We start from the raw sequence: 11669 nt of genomic DNA, 5'->3' as shown, positions 1-11669 counted from the left end.
TTTATTTTTTGTAACTATTTTTATGTATTTTTATTATTTTATTTTAAAAATATAATCTAATTTGGATATTCAATTTTGTTTCCTTTTTTAAAAGATATCAAATATCAAATACTCAAATACTATTGGTTGGTGAACCTAGAGGTTCACCCTAGGGGGTGAACCTAAGAATTTCTCCAACACTTATAATTCAGTGTTTCCATGGATCTATCTCAAGTGACTATTCCACCGACTAACTCGGCCTCATGCTAACATCTTTATTTTTATTTTTGGTAATCCTAACATCTGTAATTAATTTTGATATTTTGTATTCAATGTTATCATCTGTTTCATGGTTGCGTAACAAACTTTTAAAAGTGAAATAGAAAAAGCAAACAATCAGATTTAGACATTCCAAGTTTGAAAAAAAAATTGAAACCTTATTATCTGTTGCAAGGTTTTTTAATGTTTGAACGGTATATGTTACAAGTTTTATTTTAATTTTTAGAAAGGATTTACCGTATACTCGTTAGTGTTTTCACATAAATTAAGAAAACACATTAAATCACTATAATAAATGTATTGTTTTCTGTAATTTTTAATTTTTAATAATTTTTAACCAATATAATTCAATAAAGTCAATTAATTTTTTTGAAATTCACAATTTTTCATAAAAAAAAATACAAAAAATCTATTTTTATGAAACAAATTTTTTTAATAGTTTAGAGGGTTTTACAAGTTAACTAGATTTAACAAATTTTATCAAATAATTTTACATAGATTTTCATTACTTGTGTATAGAATTCTAGGGAGGGGGGGGGGGGGTTATTGGAACATGAATTTCTGTGGAATTTGATGATTTTAATAGTTGAGAGGGTTTTACAAGTTAACTAGATTTAACAAATTTTATCAAATAATTTTACATAGATTTTCATTACTTGTGTATAGAATTCTATTGATTGTTATTAACTTTTAAAGTATGAAATTAATGGTGGTAGAAAAAAAGGAAAGAAAATCATTTCAATTAAGGCAATTCTTAAACAACTTTTAAAAAAGTTTTTGTCACAAAAAAGATCTCAAGAAATAAAATGACAAAAAAAAAAATAATAGTTGAGAGGGTTTTACAAGTTAACTAGATTTAACAAATTTTATCAAATAATTTTACATAGATTTTCATTACTTGTGTATAGAATTCTATTGATTGTTATTAACTTTTAAAATATGAAATTAATGGTGGTAGAAAAAAAGGAAAGAAAATCATTTCAATTAAGGCAATTCTTAAACAATTTTTAAAAAAGTTTTTGTCACAAAAAAGATCTCAAGAAATAAAATGACAAAAAAAAAATTAATAGTTGAGAGGGTTTTACAAGTTAACTAGATTTAACAAATTTTATCAAATAATTTTACATAGATTTTCATTACTTGTGTATAGAATTCTATTGATTGTTATTAACTTTTAAAGTATGAAATTAATGGTGGTAGAAAAAAAGGAAAGAAAAATGGGGGGTTATTGGAACATGAATTTCTGTGGAATTTGATGATTTTAATAGTTGAGAGGGTTTTACAAGTTAACTAGATTTAACAAATTTTATCAAATAATTTTACATAGATTTTCATTACTTGTGTATAGAATTCTATTGATTGTTATTAACTTTTAAAGTATGAAATTAATGGTGGTAGAAAAAAAGGAAAGAAAATCATTTCAATTAAGGCAATTCTTAAACAACTTTTAAAAAAGTTTTTGTCACAAAAAAGATCTCAAGAAATAAAATGAAAAAAAAAATTAATAGTTGAGAGGGTTTTACAAGTTAACTAGATTTAACAAATTTTATCAAATAATTTTACATAGATTTTCATTACTTGTGTATAGAATTCTATTGATTGTTATTAACTTTTAAAGTATGAAATTAATGGTGGTAGAAAAAAAGGAAAGAAAATCATTTCAATTAAGGCAATTCTTAAACAACTTTTAAAAAAGTTTTTGTCACAAAAAAGATCTCAAGAAATAAAATGACAAAAAAAAATTAATTTCTACTTCTTACTTTATAGATATATAAATAATAAAAAATAAAAAATATTTTTTATATAATTTCGAAATATATGTTTTAAATTTGAATTTTTGTAAAAAAAAATTGAATTATTATTTTTGAAATGTTTTTTTTTTAAATTCGAAAGTGCTTTTTAAAACTATTTTTACAATTTTTATTTTAAATTTTTAATATTTTTTCTATATTTTTAAGTTGTGAATTGTATTATGTTAAAGTTGTGATTTGTATATTATTTCATTCTTCAATTTGAGTTTTTGTATGTGAGTGTATTTTATTACATTAATTTCAAAAATTGTATGGGTGTAGATGATATTTTCAAAGTTGAGTACTATGAATAAAAACAAAGAAAATTTACATCCCAATAACAACATATTTTAATAGAATCTTAAAATCAATGAAAACTAAACTTTTCCAATAACAAATGATTTTGAGTGAAATTTAAAAATCATCACCCCAATAACAATGGATTTTGTTTAGATTTTAAAAATTCACAAACCAATAACAACGGAATCTCAAAATTTAATAATTCCTCTAAAATTCTTTGAGTGGTTTATCTTGACTTACTATGATTTTAGATTAACGACATCTTATTTTTTGTTGAAACATAAACATTTAAGACTCTGAAGCTCATGTAACTATGTAAAATTTTAGTCCCACAAAATAATAACCAGAAAATTAGGATTTTCATACATGAGTATGAGTGGGTTAACTGGTTAAGTTTATGCATGGGATGCCCTTTTACAGAAAAAAAAAATTATGCATGAGAATCGTATCGGTGAATCGTTTTGTCGGTGGCGGGGATACAATTCAATATTCTTATTTAATTAAAGCATCGAAATAAGAATCTAAAATACAATTGGTGACTTTTGTAAACGGAAAACAATTATACACTTTTCCTAGCTAAAACCTTTAATTCCGGGAATGGCGATCTAAAAATAATCCGTTACGATTCCCTAGAGGACCTATCATTTATAGATTTTCCATATTTGCTTTGACACATGAAGGTGCGACTGGTTTTCCCGCTATCACCCGCAAACGCAGATTTTGCGGTTGGTAGCGGTTGTCGGCGGTTTGCAACAATCATTCAAATCGCTCTAAATCGCTCAAACCGCTCCGAATCTCATAAATTCAAAAACTGGCTCCAACTAGCGTTTGCGGTTGCTGGCGGTTGCGGGATGATAAATTTTTTATCTTTTTTTAAAAATAATATATATAAAAATAAAAATATTTAATAAAAATTTTAAAATTGAAATTGTGAAAATATTAAAAAAGATCTATTATATTTTAATTAATATTATAAAATTTTATAATAAAAACAATTTCAATAAATTTTCAAAAAATTAAAATTATAACTTTCTAAATATAAATTTTATATTTATTATAATTTTATGATTTTTGATATTTTTATAATTATATTAAATGTAAATATTGTTAATTTATTATTTGACTGTTACCACATTTGGTAGTTAGCCAGTCATAAGTCATCCGCAAACGCATCAATTTTTAACCGCAGTACCAATCGTACAAATCTCTTAAACCGCTAGAAACCGCAATCACCCGCATCCACAAACTCCCGCAACCGCAACCGATGCGTTTGAACCAGTCAGGTCATACTTTTTTGGGGGTAATAATGGGGTTGATTGGTTGGGTTTTATCTCTCTACTTTAGCTTTATTTATTTTTAAATCACTAAATTTTACCAATCATATTGTAGCTTTACTTTTAAAAATTAAAGCATACATCAAGTTTTTATTTAGTTTTACCAATCATGTTTTAGCTTTATTTTTAAAGCTACAGCAAAAAAAAATAAAGCAAAACTTTTTCTTATGTATTTTAGGCAAAAATGCTACATCATCTTTTTATAGACTGTAGAATCTGTAAAATGAAAAAAATATATCTATAATATCAAATAAATTATATAATCAAAATAAAAACTTTTATAAATATTTTAATTTTTAATTTGAGTGTTTTTTAATTATTAAGATATTTAAATAATATAAATATTATTTACATATCACATTTTAAATTACAATAAATTTTGATAATTTATAAAAAAATATTAATATAAATTATTTTAATTCATATAGAATAATAATTTTATATATACAATACATATTTCATATATTTTATTTTAAAATATCTACAGCCTATAACTTACAGCTACAACAAATTTAATTACAACAAAAGTCTCTGCAAAAAAATCTACAATAACAACTTTACAGCTACAACCAATTTATCTACAGCTAAACATTTACAACTAAAATTTTAAAACCACAGTCGAACCAATCATCACCAATATTCCCTTTAGATATAGATACACATATTAGTGGGCATCCATCGGAAAAGTATGTTAGCTATAAGAGAACATGATGCCATCATAATTAAGAAACAACATGTGACTATTCTTTTATTCTTTGTTTCATCAACATTCAAATTAAATAAAAACAACAAATTATGTGGAAAATATTAATCAAATTAATTAAAAAGAATGTAAAAGATTGAAAAGAAAAGAAAAGAAAAGAAAAGAAAGAGAGTGAACGAAAAAAGTATAAAGGAAATTATTTTTATTTTCACCCAATCTGCATAAGAAGCTATATATGGTAACGTTAGCTTCTCTGCAATCTCTCATCTCTCTCTCCCATTTTGGATTTAAAAATCTGAAGAGAGAGAGAGAGAGAGAACCGAAGTCGCTCTCGGTCGCCGGAAAATCCTCTCCTCCGAACTTCGAGGAGACCATTCGAATCGTTAATTCGAAAATCGCGCTTAATAGTCCAGAAATAGAGGAGGACTACACGAATCGAACAACCTAGGGGTAATAATCACACGTTCGCCTCTCATTCAAATTTTACATATCAGATTTTTTTGACTTTTTGTTGTCTTCATGCATCTCCACTGATTTTTCTATGCTAGTTCCACGACTTCTGTTTTTTTTTTTTTTTTTTTTTAAAACAAATCTAAAAGTTTCTATTACATATACATCATTTGTGTTCGAAAGAACAAAACACAGTCCATTCTCCTGCAAACTCTTTGGTCTGTAATTTTTGAATTTGGATTACAAAAAAAAGAAGTCAGATTAATTGTTAACTTGTATGTTTTCCGTCTTATGTTATTATTGCTTTCTCAAATTATGCTGTGTTAAATCCTTTCCGTGTCTGCCAAGTATCAATTCTAATTCTCTTCTTCCTTCCTTTGTGCTTTTTAGCTGTGTGCAAATTTTTTTCTTTTCTCTTGCGCAGATTTGATTTCAGACTTTGAAATGCGAAAGCGAAGCTGTTTTAACGTTATCCCTGATATAGAATACATTCATGTGTATGCATTTATTATTTGTTATCCATACCAATTGTTTATTGTCCTCGAGTTTGATAGAAAATGGTGAGAGCATGTTCTGGCGGTCGCATCTAAGTTGATGGGTCCCAAACAGCATGTGATTAACATTAAAGCAACATATCTTTTAATGTCGGCAATGTTGTTCTGTTCCCTTATTAGATCTCGATTCCTTGTCCTTTTGTTTTTTCCTCAACTCTTCAAGTCTCTCATTTGTCAAAAAAGTGAATGGTCCATCATTCTCTTTCATAACTGGCAGTGTTTGATGCTGTTCTTGTCTTGATCCAATCTGTTGTTTGATATTTTTCTTGAGTTGCTGTTCTGTTTGTTCTAAGTACTTTTTCGTTCTTGGTTTTGGCCCCAACAAAGGAAAACCTTTTTTGAGCAAAAGTTTCTGTATACTTGTAGGTATACTATTTATATATTTAATTTAGTCTAAAGACGATGAAGTATAAGGATGAGAAGTACGAGAAGGCTGAGAGAGGTTCAACAAGGATCTTACCCAAGACAGTTTTACTGATTCTGCTATGTGGGCTTTCGTTCTATCTCGGTGGGCTTTATTGTGGGAAGAACAAACTCCAAGTTAATGATGTTGCAAAAGCTGGATCTTCCGTAGATGTTGATAACTCTCCTCAAGCCAAATCCGTTTCTTTCCCGGAGTGTAGCAGTGACTACCAAGATTACACTCCCTGCACCGATCCAAGGGTACACTCAGTGTTGCTAGTGCTTGAATCTGGTTAAACTTAAGTTAATGTTTTGTTTTCGTTTGGTGGCAGAAATGGAAGAAGTATGGTACTCACAGGCTTACTTTCATGGAACGCCATTGTCCTCCTGTGTTTGATAGAAAGCAATGTCTGGTCCCTCCTCCTAATGGGTATAAGTCACCAATAAGATGGCCTAAGAGTAAAAACGAATGTTGGTACAGGTAAATATTTCTTCTCTAGATCTCACCTGTCCTTCAGATATTTTTCAAGTTAAATGACAATTTGATGTGATTTAAATTTTAGGAATGTGCCATATGATTGGATCAACAAGCAGAAATCAAACCAGCATTGGCTAAAGAAAGAGGGTGAAAAGTTCATTTTCCCTGGTGGAGGTACAATGTTTCCAAATGGAGTTAGTGCTTATGTCGATTTGATGCAAGATTTAATCCCTGAGATGAAAGATGGGACCATAAGAACTTCCATTGACACTGGTTGTGGGGTGAGCTTCTTGAATTTAACTAATATTAGAGGTTACTTTCTTCAACTTTTTAGACTTTGCTCTGTTTTTAAAGGTTGCAAGCTGGGGAGGAGACTTGTTGGACCGTGGTATCCTCACGGTGTCACTAGCTCCAAGAGATAACCACGAAGCTCAAGTCCAGTTTGCTCTAGAACGTGGTATCCCTGCGATACTCGGCATCATTTCAACTCAACGTCTCCCTTTCCCTTCAAACTCATTCGATATGGCTCATTGCTCAAGATGCCTTATTCCATGGACTGAGTTTGGTAATAAAATTTTCTTTATCATCTAACAATACTAGCAAGGCCGGTTCTAGGCACATCCGGACCTCAATTTTTTTTTATAAATAGTAAATTGTTGATTTTTTTAGTTAAGATTAATCTAAAAATGTTTATGACCCCCTTAATCTTAGATCGTGTCCTTAATGCTAGTTTAACTAAAACTCATGTAACAATCTTTGTTTTGTGCCTGCTTTCTCAGGTGGGGTCTATCTTCTTGAGATTCACCGTATCCTAAGACCTGGTGGCTTCTGGGTCTTGTCCGGTCCACCAGTCAACTACGAGAACCGTTGGAAAGGTTGGGACACAACTGTTGAAGAGCAGAGATCAAACTACGAGAAGCTGCAAGATCTTTTAACCTCAATGTGCTTCAAACTGTATGCCAAGAAAGACGATATCGCAGTGTGGCAGAAATCTCCAGACAATACGTGTTACAACAAGTTGTCCAACGACCCTGATGCATACCCGCCAAAATGTGACGATAGCCTAGAACCGGACTCTGCTTGGTACACGCCGTTACGCCCTTGTGTTGTGGTTCCAAGTCCTAAGCTTAGGAAGACAGATTTGGAATCTACTCCTAAATGGCCAGAAAGGTTGCACTCAACTCCTGAGAGGGTCTCTGATGTTCCTGGAGGAAACGGTGGCTTGTTTAAAAGGGATAGTAGCAAGTGGAAGACGAGGGCTAAGCATTACAAGAAGCTGTTGCCTGCTATTGGGTCTGATAAGATAAGGAATGTGATGGATATGAACACTGCTTATGGTGGTTTAGCTGCTGCTTTGGTCGATGATCCGTTGTGGGTCATGAACGTTGTCTCTTCTTATGCAGCTAATACACTTCCCGTCGTGTTTGATCGTGGATTGATTGGAACATATCACGACTGGTAACATAACCTAAACCTAATCTTCTATCATCACTTTTGAATTCACTTATGTAATGTTCTCTAATGTTTTATAGGTGTGAAGCTTTTTCGACGTATCCAAGAACTTATGATCTTCTTCATGTTGATGGTCTGTTTACATCTGAGAGCCAAAGGTAATCATTAACCGATCTTGGACAAAACCTAATGAAACATTCGTCTTAGCCCCAAACTCTAAGAGCTAATATATATAGTCTTTGAAACTCATTGATGCTCTAATAAGTGCTAAGTAATGGTCTGGTCTTACGCAGGTGTGAGATGAAATATGTTATGCTAGAAATGGATAGGATCTTGCGTCCTAATGGCTATGCCATTATACGCGAATCGAGCTATTTTGCGAATACTATTGCATCAGTTGCTAAAGGACTGAGATGGAGTTGTCGTAAGGAACAAACAGAGTCTGAATCAGAGAATGAGAAGCTATTGGTTTGCCAGAAGAAGCTGTGGTATTCATCTGAAACAAAATAGTAAAAAGGGGGGGACAAATCCAAAGCTTAAACTTAAAGCTTTTGTTTTGTCCGGAGGTTTCTTGAGAACAAAGTCACTTCAACAAGCATTAGGTTATTTATCTTGCTTCACTGCCAAGAAAGCTGCTTAAAGCGACCAATTCATTTTTATTATCCCAGCATATTTATTAACTTTCATATTCTTCTTGTAGTATGCTCGGCGAGAAATATATTATTGATTTTTTTTACATTGTAAGTTTAATTTTTATTTTAAATGGACAAGGTCGAGATTTCCTCAATGTTAGGTATATTGATTTGAGATCTAGTTGTATTGTTTTTGGTCTAAATCTAGTTGTATTGTTTTATACGTTAAGACGTTGGTGCAATGCACCGTTGGTTGTTTTCTCTGCTTTAGGAAGAAAAGTTATTAAATCATGATAACTCATGAGAATAGAACCGTGTTTCGTCATATGAGAAAAGTATGTTCAACTGAAATAAAAATTAAAAGAGTGCTTAAAGTAAATTCTGCGAGATACTCTTTTGAACTAAGTTACATACATGAGTAATATATTTAGTCGGAACACATGATAAAGGAGTTATTTTATAAATTTGTTTACTTTTGGTTGACACACTTGTGGATATCAAGTGATAGGCTGTTAGGTTGAACGAGCTAAAGGTAGAGTCTACAATTTTGTTTTTGTTCGATTGTTTTCTAATCTAGTGTGCATTGGAGTGAAATGTTTGTATTAGCAAACCAAAATTACAACATAAAGTACCAGAACTCGGTATTAGTTATTGGAAACACACTTAAGAAAGGGGGAAGACAAGCGAGTATGTCGAAAAAAACTCATAAAAATGCTTGATAACATATTTTCCACCCACTGACTTGATTAAGCAGAGTCCAATGTGGAATCCGACATAGGTACAACGAAGTCAACACACATTCTTTATATAAACTTTTCATCATAGTCAGAAGAGTTGACGAGATCATCCTCAAGCAGAGATACGACATATTTGAAGTCATCCTTCAGACAGTTTAAAAAGAGATCGTCAGTCGAAACCCATGTTAATGAAACCTTAATGGTCCTAGCGGTCTTTCAATGCGATTTCATTGATTACTGACTAGGAGTCTAGAATTAAGGAACGATAGCAGTATATACATACATATATATGCCTCTTATGCATTATTTAAACAAATACATGATTTTCTTTTTTTAAGTTTTTTTTTCAAAATCAAATCTTAATCCGGTTAGAGATTGATTCAGAAACCGAACCATATTTTAATATGATTTCAAGTGAAACATAAACTGTGTATGCAAAAAAAAAAAAACAGAATCCAAAATTAAATTAGCGTTCCAAAATTTAGATATACATTTTCAAACCAGAAATCATACGGGACCAAATCATCCATATTAAAATATGATCATGGTTGATACTTTTTCAATAATCAAAAGTCCTAATTCCTGAAATTAACCTCCAATTTGTTTTTCTTTTGCGACTTGACACACCAGTTCTAGTTTGAAACTGTATATCTAAATTTATATAAGTATTAAAATTAAGAATAATACCTCAAGGTCATCCACTTGAACTTTGGGAATAGGTAACACAAACTTGGTGCCAGCTTCAATAGGGCATTCAGGACTAAAACAGAGGCCAGATCTAATTACGCATGCATTACCCACCTTACAGATAGAGTATCCTCCTAGAAGGTCAGTAGTTTTCTTTGATTTAGCGTACACTTCTATAGTTACATTGTTCAATTGTTTGCCTGTATACATGAAAGTATTTTATCAAGAAAATATATTAGAAACTGTAAAAGAAAAAAAGAGAGCTAAAACTTCGGAGATCACAAATAAAAAAGGTTACGTACTTGCATAACCAGATACAGTAATGTTTAGGTAGTTGTCTTCAGGTCCAACCGGGTTCGGAGAGATCTCTACACGACTGAAGTTACCGTAATCGTATCCATTTTCTACAAGAGTCGTAGAGATCGATGGATTATTATTATTTATTTTTGAGGCGAAGATTGTTAGTAAACATATCTACAGTACTTTTTCAAGGTTTGAAAAGTAGATATTCAGTAACGAAAAGAAAAGAAAAAATAAATAAAAAATCAAGACTAGCAGATAGATACTTACTATTGCAGTACCCAAAATCAACAGCGTACAAAGCCGGTAAGAAGAGGAGTGGTGCGAGAACAAGAAGCAGAAGCCGGACGTAAGATGTAGCCATTAAAGAGCTCTTCAATCGTCAAACAAGTCTGTAATATGATAGTGTGCCATCAATGTCTACTATTTTATATTTTATAGTTTACAAAAAAAAAAAAATGTCTACTATTTTGTAGTCTATTAAAGACTGGCTACATTGGTGGATCGGTTCAGACTTAATAAGTGATATGACAATATTCTACTATATTAATCTCCCACGTTATACCTACTACTTATATATAGTCAACAACTGTGTACTAAATTAGTGGATCGTCAGTAATAATCTCTATAATAATATCCTTATAATATCCTTATAATAATCGTCTACGTTATATGCGAGAATAATAAAAAACTAGGATAAGACCCGCGCCTTGCGCGGGATTAAGTTATTATTTTTATTATATTTTGGAGAATGAAACAATAGTTTGACTTCATTTGGATTACGGGTGTTCAATCCGGATATCGGGTTGGTTTCGGTTCGGTTCGGTTTTTTTCGGTATTTGGTTAGTAAAATATAACTACTATTCTAAATCCATATTTACTTTGACTTTAATCTTTCACATACTTTTGAAAGATTTCAACTGGATGAATAAATTGATCAGCCAATCTTGTTGCTTTAAATCATTAGTGTTTATATATATATATATATATTATTTAGTTTGAATATTTATTAAATAAAAATTCATATGCGTTATATTTTATGATCATTTGTAACTTATTATAACAAAAAAAATAATCTATTGATCACAAAATTTTCAGAGTGGGAATATTCAAATTTCTAATAATATATAGACGTTTTAAAAAATTCAAATATAACATATAAGAAAAAATATAAATGTTTTTATTATATATTTAATGTGATTTTTTAATGTCTTTCAATAATATAAAATTAAAAAAAAAAACTAAGATACCAAAATTGTTATCAAATATTTATTATTCATAATAATTAATTTTCATATATACGTTAATCATATTAGGTAATTTCGTAGCTTCTAATTAAGGAAAGTGCAAAAAAAAATTTGGTAGATTATTTATCAATTCGATAGTTAGTTTAATAAAAAATATAATGTAAGTCAAGATGGACCAACCTATTTTTCTAAGAATAGTATATTTTATATAGTCATCTATTAAATGAGAATTTATAATCATACAGTTCTATGATCATTCATATCATTTTATAACTGAATATTTAAATCATCGATAACAAAATTTTCAATGTGAAATCTTTAATAAGTTTATAATTTATAAATGTT

The 11669-nt window shown here is 30.2% G+C and overlaps 2 protein-coding genes across 4 annotated transcripts; one reads left to right on the top strand and one right to left on the bottom strand.

The window, feature by feature from the left end:
* The first annotated feature begins 4578 nt into the window (after positions 1-4578).
* Positions 4579-8528, top strand: LOC103834104 (probable methyltransferase PMT21). Of its 3 annotated transcripts, XM_009110165.3 has the most exons (8): positions 4579-4835; positions 5756-6052; positions 6124-6272; positions 6355-6550; positions 6624-6834; positions 7049-7727; positions 7802-7879; positions 8015-8528. In XM_009110165.3, exons 2-8 carry the CDS (start codon positions 5792-5794, stop codon positions 8229-8231), a joined length of 1791 nt encoding a protein of 596 aa, XP_009108413.2. In that variant the 5' UTR covers positions 4579-4835; positions 5756-5791; the 3' UTR covers positions 8232-8528. The 3 variants fall into 3 exon arrangements, with proteins under 3 accessions (XP_009108413.2, XP_033133249.1, XP_033133248.1); XM_033277357.1 differs by lacking the exon at positions 4579-4835 and having other exon boundaries at positions 5696-6052; XM_033277358.1 differs by lacking the exons at positions 7802-7879; positions 8015-8528 and having other exon boundaries at positions 7049-7731.
* Positions 8416-10938, bottom strand: LOC103834103 (MD-2-related lipid-recognition protein 3-like). The gene is made up of 4 exons (XM_009110164.3): positions 10348-10938; positions 10080-10181; positions 9778-9977; positions 8416-9234 (listed from the first exon to the last, which is right to left on the bottom strand). The coding sequence occupies exons 1-4, from the start codon at positions 10439-10441 to the stop codon at positions 9157-9159; spliced, it is 474 nt and encodes a 157-aa protein (XP_009108412.1). The 5' UTR covers positions 10442-10938; the 3' UTR covers positions 8416-9156.
* Positions 10939-11669: the final 731 nt, after the last annotated feature.

The sequence above is a fragment of the Brassica rapa genome, chromosome A08 (genome assembly GCF_000309985.2).
Source record: "Brassica rapa cultivar Chiifu-401-42 chromosome A08, CAAS_Brap_v3.01, whole genome shotgun sequence".
Lineage (NCBI taxonomy): Eukaryota > Viridiplantae > Streptophyta > Magnoliopsida > Brassicales > Brassicaceae > Brassica > Brassica rapa.
The sequence above is the reverse complement of the archived record's forward strand: the minus strand, read 5'-3'. Positions and strand labels throughout refer to the sequence as shown.

Bases quoted from the DNA above. Each gene is read 5' to 3' on its own strand.
- LOC103834103 (XM_009110164.3), bottom strand. From the start codon at position 10,441: ATGGCTACATCTTACGTCCGGCTTCTGCTTCTTGTTCTCGCACCACTC. The intron at 10,182-10,347 runs GTAAGTATCTAT...CGACTCTTGTAG, and splicing joins TGATTTTGGGTACTGCAATA to AAAATGGATACGATTACGGT. The intron at 9,978-10,079 runs GTACGTAACCTT...TCATGTATACAG, and splicing joins TACTGTATCTGGTTATGCAA to GCAAACAATTGAACAATGTA.
- LOC103834104 (XM_009110165.3), top strand. From the start codon at position 5,792: ATGAAGTATAAGGATGAGAAGTACGAGAAGGCTGAGAGAGGTTCAACA. The intron at 6,053-6,123 runs GTACACTCAGTG...GTTTGGTGGCAG, and splicing joins CTCCCTGCACCGATCCAAGG to AAATGGAAGAAGTATGGTAC. The intron at 6,273-6,354 runs GTAAATATTTCT...TTTAAATTTTAG, and splicing joins AAAAACGAATGTTGGTACAG to GAATGTGCCATATGATTGGA.